Source organism: Pseudorca crassidens, chromosome 2 (assembly GCF_039906515.1).
Source record: "Pseudorca crassidens isolate mPseCra1 chromosome 2, mPseCra1.hap1, whole genome shotgun sequence".
Lineage (NCBI taxonomy): Eukaryota > Metazoa > Chordata > Mammalia > Artiodactyla > Delphinidae > Pseudorca > Pseudorca crassidens.
Window position 1 is genome coordinate 133585996 of NC_090297.1, and position 15380 is coordinate 133601375.

Consider the following 15380-nt stretch of genomic DNA (forward strand, 5'->3'; position numbering starts at 1 on the left):
ATATATCTGTTGTAGAAAGATTTCCACAGAAGCTGTGTTTTAGGGGCCTCGATCATCTGTGTGGGGCTACAAATATTTAAGAATAACTATCATATTTATGTCACTTCTAAACTCCCAAGGGAAAAAATTCAATTCCCTGTTCACCAAAAGGTTAAATACTAATTGACCACTATCCTGCAGAAAATTTGAAATAAATAGTACAGGTTAAATTTTGACTGGTGCTTAGACATTTCCTAGTTACATTAAAATTAACTCAAAGCAGACAGCAGCCCATTAACCTGAATCACACCTGTGAGGAACTTCTAAATTTGATTTTGTTTTTCATCTCCAGGGCCTTAATAAGAGTGTGTTAATACACATGACTATTTTACAATGATAGCTCTAAATAATTTATTTTTTATTTCAAGAAAGAGAAATACACATTAGAAAAACAAAACCCAAGATTTTATTTTATTTTTAAAGCCATATTTTTGTGCTAGTGGCACTTAGATTGTTCCATATGTGAGATCCATATCTGCATTTCATTACCTGGGTTTGTTCTAAAAGAAGATTTATTTTTGTTCTGTGAATAATTTTTGACGGTTCTTGTACATGTACAGATATAGATACGTTTGAGGTCTTTTATTGATATTCCTACAAAGAATACAAATAAACTTTAACTTTAAACATTTCAGACTAAAGTTGCTACTGTATTTGACATATTACTGTTTGACTTCTAGCATGTTATCTGGGTGATTAGGACACTTGGAGAAAAACCAGAAACAAAATGTATGCAGGAACATTATTCTGAAGGTATATTTTAACATTAAGAACAATGCGTCTTAGAATTTCCCAATTTACAGGTAAAAGTATTTAGCTGTAGGACAAAGAGCTAGCATTAACACATACTGTATTGTAATAACACCCTTAGAGAGCTCGTCATTCTGGAGAGTTGGAAATCTCTTTACTAGCTTGTGACTGGTGAAGAAAATGTCCTCCACTGTATTGAAAGTATGGCCCCACTCAGCTCTCCAGACCAGTACTATCCTCTCTTAATTCCCCAATAGATTAATGTGGTTTGTTTCAGGATTTTTGTTGTCTAGTTGGGGTTTTTTGTTCTTGTTTGCTTGTAATTCTCGAGGTTATTTCCAAATACCCCCATCTTCTGCTTTCCTTCATTCTTTAAAACCCCAGGATGCAGGTCCCATAAGTAGTTTTCTTACAGGCTAAGTATAGGTCTGAAATTCCACCAGTTAGCCTCTTCACATATCTAGTGACTTCTACTTCTGTTTTACTATGAATTAAAAAACTAAAATTCACTCAAAATCCAGAGAAAATTGTGTGAGGAGACTCCAGGTCACAGTAGACGTGTGCTATTTTTTGTTTACTTCAAAGCCAACCCATTTCAATCTGAATTGCTCATGACCTAATGTAAGCTTTAAGACTTCTTGGATCTGAAACATCAAAAAGAGAGAAACTGTTGTTGATGCTATCTTGTAACCTCCTAGTCATCTTAGCCCTTAACTGTCCACCCTTTATGTCCAGCCATACCCTTTATTTTTCTTAGCCTCCCTGCAGCTACCTGCCTTTTGTCGTTAGCACCTTCACCAATAGGAAAGTACAGAAATCAAGTTTGTTAGGTCACCACCACCACCCCCAGCACACAAAAAATGTTTAATGACAAAGGAGACTAAAACAAATGACAATCAGGGATTCTCAGTCTTGACTGTTCATCAAAATCACTTGGGATCTTGAAAAAATCAGAGTAGAGATGCCCCTTTAGACCCACCATTGAACAATTAAATAGTATCTCTCTAAGGATTGGGCCAGGCTTTTTTTTTTTTTTTTTTTTTTTTTTAACCTTCCCCACAGGATTCTAAGTTCAGATAGGGTTAACAACCACTAGTCCATATCTCTCTCTGAGCACTGTGTGAGTGTCTGTTACAATGTTTTCTCTGTTCCCATCCATGGAACTGGGATAAGTTGGCTATAGGTGTTTTGTTTGCCTCCTATTTCAAATTTTATCAGTAAATGCTACTAAAGCTGATAATATACTCTACCTTGTCCCCACCAATTCCATCCTTTATATCTGTGAGGTAGAAATCCTCTCCATTAATATGAGATAGCTATATTCCAACAAAAGTGACCAGAAGCTGGAACTCCCCATCTTGACCCCAATTTTCCTATTATTGGTTTTAATTTAAAATAAAAGGTAGATGGTTTCTGGTTTGGTAACCCACCCCTGCCAAAAAAAAAACGGTTCTTGACATTTGTAGACTTAATACTCAGCACTGCAGTCTTATTACTTGAACTTTTACTAAAAAATTTATCAGATGCCAAATTGCATCATTTGTACCTGCTCTTCAACAGCAAAATGCACCGAAAGCTCTCCAGTTCCCTCCCCGCTACCTGGCAGGCATTTGTGCATGCATGTGGACGGGCGCGCGCGCGCGCGCACACACACACACACACACACACACACACACACACCTGTTCTTCCTAGAGACTTCAGTTTGTGAGATTTTAGAATGAATTGCCTGGGTGCTATTTCTTTGGCCTATGAGTAAATTGCAATAAGCTACCAGATTAACGCCAATCAGTTTCCTTGTCTGTAAAATTATGGTTTTGGCTAGATGGGCTATGAGGAACTCTCTAGCTCTGACATCTTATGATTATAATCTGATATCACTGAAAAATGTGCCTTTAGGTCATATTCAAAAATCAGCTTGAGGCTTTTGTCACAATATTTAGGAATAATTCTTCCTCTTACAATCTCTCATCTCACAATACTTTAAAAAAAACAAGAGGGAAAAAAAAAAAAAACGAGGGGAAAAAAAGCCTGGAACAAATGTATATTCAGAATAATAATAAGATAATAATAATAGCTAATATATATTGAGCACTTCCAATTTGCTAAGCACTTTTTATGGAATATTTCATTTTGTCATAATACCAGCGATATGAGTTAGGTACTGTTGTTCCTAATTCATGAGGAAACTGAGGCTCAGAAAGATTAAGTTACTTGCTTAAGGTCACACAACTAATAAGCTCAAAGCCAAGACCCAAACTTAGGTCCTTCTGACTATGCTGTATTGATTTTTTTAAGAGCTCAGGAAAAATGGAGAGAGTAAGAAAAGATCTGAGCACATAAACCAACCTGTCACCATGAGCCAGGATGGTGACAATGGGAACAGATGAGCTAATTTTCCAAAGCTTTTTCTCTTCCTGTATTGGCTTTGACAGTATCGCTTTGCATTGTCAAGTCACCTGACTGATCAAAATTAGAGGACAGAGAAGTCTCACCTCACTCAAGAATTGGTCTTTCATGTCTTCTGGGTGCATCAGAACTGGGATAAGAAAATCTGCTTTCAGGATTCCAAAGAGTTGCCCTGAGAAAGGAAGTACTACCTGGCTCAGAGGAGATTATCTCGTAGCCATTTGAAAACTTCAAGTTCTTGGCAGTCGGGAGTGTCCCCTGGACACCATAGATGCTACATGGTGATTTAGGATTTCAAAAAGAAAGAAGAAACTGCTGGACAGAAAAATGCTCAGCCACAACCAGCTAGTGGCTGACAGGAAAGAGTCTCATGAGTGGAGTAACCACTGCTCTCCTCCCATATCCTGGCCACCCTCAGGCAATTATTTTCTCCTCAGTATTTTCCTTCTTCCTTTTCTTTTCTTTTCTTTTTTTTTTTTTTTTTTTTTTTTGGCATGCCACGCAGCTTGCAGGATCTTAGTTCCCCAACCAGGGATCGATCCCTGGACTGCCAGGGAATTCTTGCTTCTTCCTTTTAATAAATCTGTTGAGTAAATGTCCCACACCATGCTGGAAATATTCACCTCTCCCCTGGACCCACATTTGTAAAGGCCAACTGTACCACAGAAAACTCGTAAGTTCTCTGAGACTATAAACAGGCTCAGCCTTTGGCCATGAACGCTGTAATCACAGGAACTACAGCCTCATAATAGGACTACTCTATATCTGTACAGCATTTTATAGTTTATAAAGTACCTTTGCATAATTATCTCATTGGGTACTTGAAACAACCCTGTGATGTAGGCAGGGTCGTTTTTACTACGTCCCTTTTGCATATGAGAAAGAGGAGATTCTGAAGGAAGGAAACATGCCCCCGGAGCTTTCACAATCGCCAGGGAGCTAACCAACTCTAGGATCCTCATCCTTGTTCCCTTCCCATTTCAGGCTGTCTTTCACAAAAAGGTCTTGAGCACCCTATGCTAAGGAGTGGCTGTCCAGATTTAACTGCCTGGTTGTTAAGAGTGGGAACTTGGTAACCAGAAGCAGTTACCTGGTTTTGATGCTAGAGTGTTTTCTTTAGAATCTGGGTGATTAGATGAGCTCAAATGTTGGGCCTGAGTGGCAATAGCTGCATCTGTTATATCAGTGCCACTCCTTTCACTGGTCACAGCTACAAGAGGGGAAAATAAAGGAGTTATTGCAAATACAGCCAGAAGCAAGGTGGTCTGAGATTGGTGACTGCCCCTGAGCTAGAAGACAGGCACGGGCAGCCACCATCCTGCAGAAACCATCCGGGGTGGGACGCTCAGTCCCTGCCAATCCTTCACTTACCTCCATAGGCTCATGTACCCGGTAGCTACAGCATCATCTCTCATAAAGTGTCTCTGATACCAGGATTTGTGGGGCTTAGCAATATTATAAGATATCTCCTCAGGAGTGAGTGTTTATTTTCAGCAGTTCCTACCCCAAGAGGCCCAGTGCCCTTATGTAGTCTGCTAGCTACACAGGGCCCCCACCATGGCACCCAGGAACCCCCAACCTCTCCATCAAGGGGTAGCACCTCAAACTCAAAGTACGTATTCCAAAACCAAGCTCAGCCTCCCCCAGCAGCCTTCTCACCCCCTTTATGGTGCCCGTCTACTGAGGCTCTCCAGCTGCTCCCTTACTCCCTCACTTGCTGTCACGTTCAGTCACCAAAGTCCTGTCAGTGCCTTGCAGATGTCTTTTTTTTTTTTTAATATGGAATATTTGAACCATATTGTTCTTGTGGTATATTACTGTAAAATATTTAAGCAGAAGTATCCCCTCCCCTGACCCAGGGACAACCACTATTAACAGTTTGCTATAGAATATCTTTCACACACTTGAATTTTTTAATTTGAATGCGTAGAGATCTACCTTATTCTCTTTAAAGGCTGCATAGTATTTCACTGAATGTACCGTAACTTATTTAATCAATCTGCTTTCAATGGACATTAGATTGCCTCCAGTTTTTCACTGTAATAAACAATGCTGCAACAAACAACCTGTGTGTGGAGGACACGTATATATGTGTATGTGCACCTTGTACTATTATTTCCTTAATAAATTTCCAAGGGCAGAATTTCTGTATGAAAGAGTATGCACATTTCGGAACTAACAGGCATTGCAAGAATGGTAGCACAAGTTTACTGTGCTATCCAGTGTCTGACAGTGCTGATTTTCTCACATTCTTATCAGCATTATCACCCCAGATCTTTGCCAAACTGCTAAGTTAAAACAAAGAACTTTTTAATGCATCTTGCTTTTAATTTGCACTGCTATGATTCAATGAACAAAGCTGAGCATTTTTTAAAATGTGTTTGTATTTATATTTCTTCAATTAATGTCACTTGCAAACGATGTAAAATCAGTTCCCTCATGTCCCTCCTTGCTCCACTGCTCCAGATCTGGCCTCGGTTCCACTCTCCCGGACCGTGCAAGTCTTTCCCCACACATACACTTCCTGTGTCTTCTCTCCAAAATGCCCTCTTCTTACTCCACCCAAAGCATTGTACATTTCTTCAGTGAAATAAATAAGTTTGTAAAATGCAGAAGCACAGAAAGGGGGAAACACTCATATTCTTTTTGCCTGAATTTAACCATTGTTAACATTTTCACACATTTCTTTACAATCTTCTTTTCCCAAGTATAGGTTGATGTTTCCTTTCAACATTATTGTGACTGTGTTATATGTATAATGTTGAATCATGTTTTCCTTTAGCATCCTGATACAGGCATTGCCCCATGTCATTAAAACCACCTTGCTTCTATTGACTACAGAGCTGACCATTTTGCTCACTTGCTAAAAACCTCTGATGGCTGTGCTGACTGCAGGATCCAGTCCTTCAGAATTTGGCCTCAGTCTACCTCTTTCCCCTCATCACTTGCCGCTTCCTTCCCGAATATGTGACCGACACTCCAGTCACATCAGACTGCTTGTCTTTCCCAAACCACACATTTCCACATCTACCTATCTTTGCCCATGCTGTTCCCTCTGCCAGGAAGAACCTTCTAGCCTTTGCTGCCTGATGAAATCCTCCATTACCTTTTGTCCAATTACCACCACCTTTCCAGGCAGAATAAATGAGTCATTTTCTTGGCAAGCCTCTTGGTTCACCCTTCTGCGGCAGCACTAATTAAACTGTCCTGGTTGTCTCTATTACCCCCTATTAGACTAAGCTCTTTTAAAGACAGGAAGCAGGTCCTGCTCATCTTGGTATCCACTGCCTTGTTCAAAACAGGTACTCAGGAAATGACTGTTGAATTAAATCATCTACCAGTGTGCAAAACACTATTCTAGGCCTGGGAAAGATATAAAGAGGCATAAAACAAAACAGCCCCTGCCCTGTGAGATTTCACAACCTTAATAATTCATAATTGTGATCATTCATAATCATTTGTAATTAATAAAATGAGACTGAGGCCAACCTTGTCTATTGAATAAGGTAAGGACAGATGGGAGACTGAATTACTAAACATTTCACTACTGAATTGAGACTAGAATAGTAATAACTACCATTCATTGATGCCAGGCACTGAAAGATAACTCTTGACATTTGGTGTTTCTCTTCACTTTAAAAATGAGAAAAATGATGCAGGGGACGTGGGTTCGTGCCCCGATCCAGGAGGATCCCACACGCCGCGGAGCGGCTGGGCCCATGAGCCATGGCCGCTGAACCTGCGCGTCCGGAGCTTGTGCTCCGCAACGGGAGAGGCCACAACAGTGAGAGGCCCGCGCACCACTAAAAAAAAAAAAAGAAAAAAAAAAATGAGAAAAATGAAGTTCGGAGAGGTTAGGAAGTTTGCCTAAGACCACACGGTAAGTAGAAGACCCAGCATTCCAACCCTTGACTGAAAGACTCCTCTAGCCAAAGATAGGTTTTTCTCCCCTAGATCGCCCCACCCTAAATTATTATGTAGGGGGAGGATGAGGGGGTGAACTGGCTCTAGGATCCCCCATGGAGTGATCTGGAATGCACCTGGGGCCGGGAGATGTGGCCCAGCACATACCCTCACCCCCTCAACCTCCCTGACTTGTGGCCGGGTAATGGAAACTAGGGCTTGGTCTCCCCAAAGGAAGACCCAGGCGCCAGGGCTGTGTCCCCAACCCCCAGCGACGCGAGTGGGCGGGCACCTGTCTCAGGCTCTGGCCGGCTGCCAGCGGTCTCGGGCGTGCGGCCTGGCTCGGAGCTACCGCGTCCTGGCGCGCCGTTGTTCTCTGAGGCCCAGCCGAGCTCCCTGAGCCGGAAGGCTCCGAGGTGCTCTCTTCCGTACCCAGAAGCTCGGCGCTGCGGGACCGGCTGGACGTGGCAGACCCGGGGGGCGCCGCCATCCCCGGCTGAGCCAAGGCCCCGCGGGTGGAGCCGGGCGAGGGGCCCGCTGCGCCCCCCGCGGCGTCCCGGGCCCGCCCTGGGTCACGGGGTCCTCCGGGGGCGCGGGGTCAGGAGCAGGGCTCGAGGCGGAGGCCAGAGGAGTCTCGGTCACTTCCTGGGGGACAGAGGGGCTCCCCAGGAGCGCGGAGCTCGAGGCTGGGGTCGGCGCGGAGGCCGGGGGCACGGGGCCGAAGGACGTATTCTGGGCGGTGACCGGCGGGGTTGAGGGCCCACCGTCGCGGACAGGGCCCTACCCAGGGATCTCGAGGTGGGTCGGAGGGCTCGGCGCCGCCGTCCCTTGGGTCTCTGGCGCCTCAGGGCCCGCGGAGGAGGAGGCCCGGGGGGCGCGGCGGCGGGGGCCGAGCTCGGCGGGCTCCGGGCTGACTAGCTGCGGGAGCCGCGCCGCCTCAGCCGGACCCTGCGCGGGGCCGGCGCTGGCCCCTACGCCAGAGAGCAGGCTTCCGTGGGGCCCGCTGCGCCGAGCGGCCGGGGAGGGGATGCGGGGTGGGGGGGGGACCGCGGTGCGCGGCGCGCGGTTTTTCCGCGCCCGGCCCTGCACACCCATCGCAGACAGGGCGAAGCAAGGAGGGCCTTCTGACCCCGCCAGGTGCGGCCTGGGCCAGGTGAGACCTCGATGGGAAGCAGAAGACAGGCTCTTCCCCCTCTTCTCAACCTAATCTGTTGCCTCCAGGGGGAGGGCTGCGTTCCTTAGCAGCTCACAGGGACCCCACCCCTGCAGGACCCCGGCCTCCCCGCTCAGCGCTACGCACGCCGACCCCCTCCACTCCCTCTGCAAGTTAACTTCGAAATCACCTCCTCCAGGAAATCCTCGTTTAATTACAGGAGCGGGGACAATCCCCTTCTCTGTGTCCCCACCATGCCTGTGACTACACAAGCAACACTGCCTGTCAGGAGCCCTCTTCCCAGTTGGCTGTCAGCTCCTTCAGAACAGGCCCTGCCTTTTCCTTGTGTCCCAGGAATGAATAAAGCTCTGTGCAACTATGAGCAAGCCCCCTAACTTCTCTGTGTTCTCAAAAAGGCAGTAATACCATTGTCAGATGTAGGAATCTGTAAAGATGCCAGAACAGTGATTTCTGCCCTCAGTTATCCTAGTTTGCTTCAGACCTCATGGGAAGCAAAAGGAGGCAATAGCTGTGAAGATGTTTCAGGAATTTAAAGATGCTGAAGGAACACTGTCACTGTCATTCCCAGCCATGTCCCCACAACTCATCTCTCATCTTCTCTCCTCCCAGAAAAGCCCCAAATTGAAAGGGATTTGGCCCTCTATTGCGCTTCCCTCTCTGGATGCTGAACCTCAGAGGCCTCTCTGATGATTTTTCCTCAGAAGTACTGCTCAGCTGGGCAGTGAGGGCGTCTTCCCGTCTGTCTCCCAGGCCAGGCCCTCATCACCTCACCTGAGAGACTGCACAACCTCTCTTGGGTCCCCTGGCCCGGGAGCTGCAAGTCCAATGGTCCAGTTCAAGGAAGAAGGTTGATGGTGACCGAGTCCTCCTCCTCCAAACCCCAGCCGGCCCAGCAGAGGGGGGGACCCAGGGAAATCCCTCTCCATAAGTGGCCCATGGTCGCCACCCCGTTGGTTCACCTCTTTCCTGGCCCCTCCCTGGCCCTTTGGGGAGGATCCCATGGGACCCACCCTGTGCTGCTGCATCCAGGCTACCCTCTCCACTTCCTAGGCCCTGGAGACCCCAGAATCCAGCCAAGAACAGGCTCAAAGCACCCATAGCAGAAAACAGGGGAGGGTACTTGGCCTGGGCGTTGTCCCCATGGTCACTTCTGAGGAGGGTATGAAGGAGAGCTGAGGGAGGGCTGCTGACTCCCGGTGTCCAATGGTGGGGTCTGCAAGAAAACACCACCGGTGAGTGTGAGGGCAGGGCTGATGAGGGGGGACACAGCACCCCCAGGTCTGCCACAGCCGACACGCCTGTGAGAGATCCCACCAGACACTGATGACCAGCCTCCCATCACAGGAGCCAAACTCAGGAGGGCCCCTGTCACAGGACAGGTATGTTCACAATCTTTATTCCTCACAACAAGGGAGGAACCATTGTTCCTATTTTACAGATAAGGATCATGATTCTCATCAAATCCAGAATACAAAAAGAAAACAGCCAAGAATAGGCAAATCCACAGAGACAGAAAGTAGATGAGTGGTTGCCAGGGCTGAGGGTGTGAGAGAATGGGGGGTCACTGCTAAAGGGTAAAGAGTCTCTTATTGGGGGTGATACAAATGTCTTAAAATTAGATAGTAGTGATGATTGTACCACCTGGGTATGTACTAAATCTCACTATACTGGCCACCTCAAAAGAGTGAATTTTAAAGGTACATGAATTATATCTCAATAAGGCTGATACAAACAAGAAGGAAAGAAGGAAGGGAGGAAAGAGAAGAGAGACGGAAATGACAAGGCAGGATGAAGTCTGTTGCTGAGGAGACGTTTCACACACAAGATCCAGAATAACCAGGTGGGCCTCTGGTTCCCATGTGACTGTGGTGACAACAACAGTGTCAGTAGCTAGTATCTTTTGGGTGCTTACTCTGTGCCAGGGTCTTTACTAGGTCCCTTATATTTATTCTCATTCATTCTTCAAAGCCATTTTGTGAGGTGCGTCATCAATACCATTTTGTTTTTTCCACATGAGGGAAATGAGGCTCAGAGATGCCGCTCATCTTATTTCTAGCAAGTGATAAAGTCTGATTCCAAAGCCCACACTTTTAACCTCTTTATTGCGCAATAAGTAATTGCTGTTGCTACTTGCTAATGCCCTGAGGCTAGATGGAATTAGCCATTAAATTAAATTAAAACCTGTTCCAGAATAACTTTGCTCCCCTCAGAATCTATAAATACTTCCTTAGGTGTATCCTCACCACCTCCGGCTGCCAAGAAAACTCGTTTCCCATCCCAGCCTAGCCTTGGTGGGTCAAGGGGCAGCGGGGACGACTGTCACGCACCATGGAAGCAGATGAAGGGTTTCAGGGAAAAGCAGGCCACTGCAGAAATTCTGGCGGAGAAGCTCCAGTAGCTGCGGAGACCCGCACATAGTCCTGCCCCAAACTCAGGCACCTGCAGCCAGGTCGGGACGCTGGCACCCACGTCACTGGAGCATCTCAGAGACCCAGAGGCCGCACTGAAGTAGAGGCCAATCCAGGCCTCAGTCTAACTCGTGATGGATTTCAAGGCCTCCTTGTCTGTCTCCTCAGTCACTGTCTGCAGGTCAGCCAGGTCTGTGCGGTGTCTGCGGCAGTACCTCACAGCTGCCAGCCACTTCCTTTCTTGGTCACATTGCTTGAAGTTCAGATTGCCAATCTGAACCTCAGCTGCGGGCAAAGAATGTAGAGACCACAGGCTTGAGGTCCAGGATCTCTGCCTGCTCAGCCCTCATCGCCCCCAGGACAGAGCCCTGGTTTGGGCCTTGCCCTTGTTCCCCATCCTCAGGAGTTAGGTTTGATCAAACCCACAAGTCTATAGGCAGACTAAATACCAGACTGGGAGAGTGAATGAGCTATCATAGCAGCAGCTGGGGGAAAGACCATTCATTAGGAAAGGCAGGGGTTAAGAACTCTCCTCTTGGCTGTATGGCCTTACAAGTCAAGTCTAAGCCTCAATTTCTCCATCTGTACAACAGGGATAATAATAGTACCTAAATGTATTTCGTTTAAAGGATTAAATGAAACCACGTATACAAATATTAAACACTCAATTAAATGGTAGGGTTAAACTTTGCAGGGAGGTGATGAGGGAGATGGGACGATCCTGGTCTGGAATCAGCCTCATTTGTGGTTTCCAGGGCCTGTGCCTGCTGCATGGGCTCTCAGGAGGCTCCCGGCTGAGGCAGGATAGAGGGAGTGTGTGATAGTCTCAGGCTCACACCATCAGGAGAGCCAGGGACGAGAGGTGAGCCTGGCGAGGGGCACACCTGCTGGTCAGTGGCCCTGACTTCTGGTGGAGCTCAGACCAAGACTCAGCCTCTCACAGCCTCTACCTCCAGCCCCCGCCTGCCCTGCCCCTGGTCAGGCCTGTCTCATCTGCCCACACAAGCATCTGTGATTCTAAACAAGGGAAGTTTGGAAAGGAGGTGCTTTGGCACCACCTGAGGGATTGATTCCAGAGACCCCTTAAAGGAAACGCCTGTGTTTGCAAAATTGGGAATCACATCCTCAAATAGGGCCTCCCAACCTCTCTGACACATGCCTGCTCACCAAAGCCCCGTCAAGATTTGCCTATTTCCCTCATGTTCCCTATCTAAATTGGTCTTTTAAAGCTACCCTTTTTCAAGCACCTAGTCCTCGCCAGCCCTGAGCTTTGCATGTCGCACACGTCATCTTTTAAAATCCTCACTATAATCCTGAGACGCAGATGTTATTAACCTCATTTACGGAGGAGAAAAGGGAGCCTCGGGGAGGTGATGACTTGCCCAAACTCATGCCTTATTAAGTGGCAAGACGAGATTCAAATGCGGGTCCGCCCTCCCCAGAAGCCTGTGCTATCTTCACTCCACAGCGCCATGTTCCACAACGAGCAGAAAACCAACTTTACAAAGCAGGCTGAGGAGTGAATTTCCTTTGAAGTGTCTCTAACCAGACACCAAGCAACGCTTTGTAAAATATCAGGGCAGTACTATCCCCCTCGCCAGGTGGATGGGCCTGGACTGCAGAGAAATGCTACCTTTGCCCCCCACCCCCAAGCCGCTAAGGGTAGGGGCACCAGAAGACTGGGATGCAGCCTGGACTGGTTGGAGACCTTCCCCCCACCCCCCCAACCCGCTCCTCCCCTCCCCACCCCACCGCCCCCGGGGCCAGCTGAATAACAAAAGCATTGAGCCTCTGCTTGTGTGTCAGCCTGGGGGCCCGCAAAGCCAGGGGATCCCTGGGCCAGGCAGGGGTGGGGGAAGCCAGCTGGTCCAGGTGGACAAGTGCAAGGGAAGGCGGAGCCCTGGAGCCCTGGGTGTGTACCTGGCTTTGGAGAGGTGGTCAGGCTGAGAGCCGGTTCCAGGAGGGTGTGGGGCTCCAGGGCAGGATCTGTGAAACGGGCCACATGTTATGGGGCGGGAGTGCGGCTGCCCAGCGTGCTCTGTGGGCACCAGGGACCGCCAAGTTGAAGCCAGGAGAAACGTAGCTCCAGGGTAGAGAGGCTCCTTTGTTCCTATCTACGTGTAGTCCATAAATAGATATATCTATTGAGCACCCGCTGTGTGACAGACACTATCGTAGGCCCTGGAAAAATAGCAGGTATAAGACAAGCAAGATCTTTGTTCTTGAAGAGAATATGAGAAGGAGCCAGCCTTGCAAAGAGGTAGGAAGGAATACCCCGGGCAGAGCTAAGGTGGGAAGGGGCCACGTGTGTTTGAGGAGTGGAAAGCAGCCAGTATGGCCAGGGAGAGAAATAGGAGATGAGGCCAAAGGTCTCAAGCAGGGCTGGGTTGGCTACAAAAAGGAAGTGATTCTAAGTGCTAAGGGAACCTACTGAATGTGTTTAAGCAAACTGGTCTGATTTACATTTTTAAGAGTTCACTCTGTACAGAACAGACGGGAGTGGGCCGGGCAGACGCCACGGAGGGCTGTGCTGGTGTGTGGACCTGCAGAGCTGGAGAGAAGTGGATGCAGTTAGGACGCGTCTGGGTGGAGTCCAAAGACTCCAGGGGGAGTAGGGAGAGCCCCGCACGCGCAGCCCTTCCTTCAAGGGGGCTCCCATCCCCACCCCGGCACACTCACCACTCCTGGAAAAATTTCTTTTCTGGCTTGGGCATTGCCAGATCAAACCTAGGCTACCCTGGGCTACATTTCAAGGCCCCGTGACAGGCATGGTGTGCAGAGAATTGGGGACACGTCGGGGTGGTCCCCCATACCCCTATTTGAGGAGTTGGGGTGTGCCTGAGAGAAAAGCAGAAATTGGCACTTTTTATCAGGAACGTGCTGTCTATAACCATCCCCCGTGTGATCTCAGCACCTTTAAGACAAGGGTCAGTGGCATGGGCTGCCTGGGCAGAGAGGAGCCAGCCAGGGGGCAAGGATGGGGGGCTGTTCCCCAACAGCCGGCACCAGGTGCATTGAGTAAATGGTTTTTCTGCAGAGGGGCACCCACATACCTCCCCAAAGCAGGGGTTCTCCCAGAGAGTGGCTGTTCCACATTCCCCCAGTCCCGCGAGACAAAGCCACCCTGCGCTTTAACGAGGAGAGAGACCTTGGACTCTGCTCTGGTTTCTGCACAGACGCAAATGGATCCCCAACCTGACTTTCCCATTTTCCTCCCTTTCTTTTTCCTCTTTCCCCAGATCCTTAATTGGCAGGAGGAGGGGACATAGTGGAACATTTCAGATTTTACTTTTTGACTACCCTGATTTACACCCGCTTCTCTGATGGAGCGTTTGGAATGAGGGACAGAAGAGATAGAAACTAAGGCGGCAGAGAAGGATGTAGCAAAAAAGCGTTAAGCTGATAGTTATCCTCTGAAAGGCTTGAGCCAGACCCAGGCTCGCTCACTCTCTCTCTCTCTCATTTACTCTTGAGAAGCAAAACCCTAGGAGGAAGACCAGGCCCAGAATATGACTCTGAACACACCGTAGTAGCAGATGAAGGGCTTCTGAGCAGTGCACGAGGCGGCCCCCAGGCTGGGGAAAATGGCTATTGAATACAGAGTGGCACAGAGACCCTCCTCGAAGACGGCGGCGAGCTCCACACTGGCACGCTGAAGGTGGAGCCGCTGGACCATCTCAGGCCCCCAAGGCGCACGTGGAAGAAGAGGCTGATCCAGGCCGCGGTGCTGCTGGTAAGGGAATAGAGGGTCTTGATGTTGCTCCCGTCGCTCATGCTCTGCAGGTCGGCCAGGTCTGTGCGGTGCTGCCGGCAGCACTCCAGGGCCTCAGACCAGCTCAGCTCCTCTTCCACCCTCCAGAAGGTCTTGCTCTCACTGGTCAGCTGCAGGGCTGGGGCGGGAGAAATTGTCATCGTGTGGCTGCCCCTACCCTACTCCCAAATCCCGGGTGTTCAACCGCACCACAGGCAGCCTCCCCAGCCTCCCCTAACCCACTCCACCCCTCACCTCCCGCCCTCCACTTGCACAGCTCCACAGCTCTGCTTCCAGGCTTCTGCACAAGCTGCTCTCTTGGCCTGAAAGACTGGCCATCCTCACCTGCACCCTCGATCCCCCATTCTCCCATTTCTCATCTCCCCCTTCCCTCTGCCCCATCCTGGGCAGGCTCCCTTCCTATGAGCCACAATGTACCTTTGTTAATGCTTAGCAACAGTAGAAAGTGTTTACTGAGCACTCACCAGGTGCGATTAGCTCACTGAATCCTTTCCAACAACTAACTCCCTAGGATAGACATCACCATGACTGTTTTACAAATTAAAAAACCAAGTCACTGAGAGTTAAGTGACTTAGCCAAGGCCACTCAGTGGAAAGGGGTAGAACCAGGGCCCAGGGACCGTGGGGAAGGCCCTTAGACAGAGCATGGTTTTGCCCTGATGCAGGTGTCACAGGCTCATAACTGCGGCTGCACATTAGAATCACCTGGGGAACTTTTCCAATACACCAATGCCCAAGACGCCCAACGGCAAGGATCTGAATCTCTTGCTGGGACTAGCATTAGAATTTGTTTAAAGTCCCTGGGGAAAAGGACCTTTTCCACCACCAGGTCCAGGCAGCTTGGGCGCAAAGAACCAGCCTTATTCATCATTATATTCCCAGTGCCCAGCACATCAGAGGGGCTGGGTGTATTGAAAATGAATGAAT

The 15380-nt window shown here is 48.6% G+C and overlaps 1 protein-coding gene across 1 annotated transcript; it reads right to left on the reverse strand.

Moving 5' to 3' along the window:
• Positions 1-749: 749 nt before the first annotated feature.
• Positions 750-14593, reverse strand: CLEC20A (C-type lectin domain containing 20A). The gene is given in 9 exon segments (XM_067710985.1): positions 750-1433; positions 3283-3368; positions 4287-4485; positions 7366-7666; positions 7884-8259; positions 10601-10966; positions 12602-12667; positions 14207-14314; positions 14317-14593. Coding segments are annotated over 9 exon segments (1860 nt in total). The 3' UTR covers positions 750-1352.
• Positions 14594-15380: the final 787 nt, after the last annotated feature.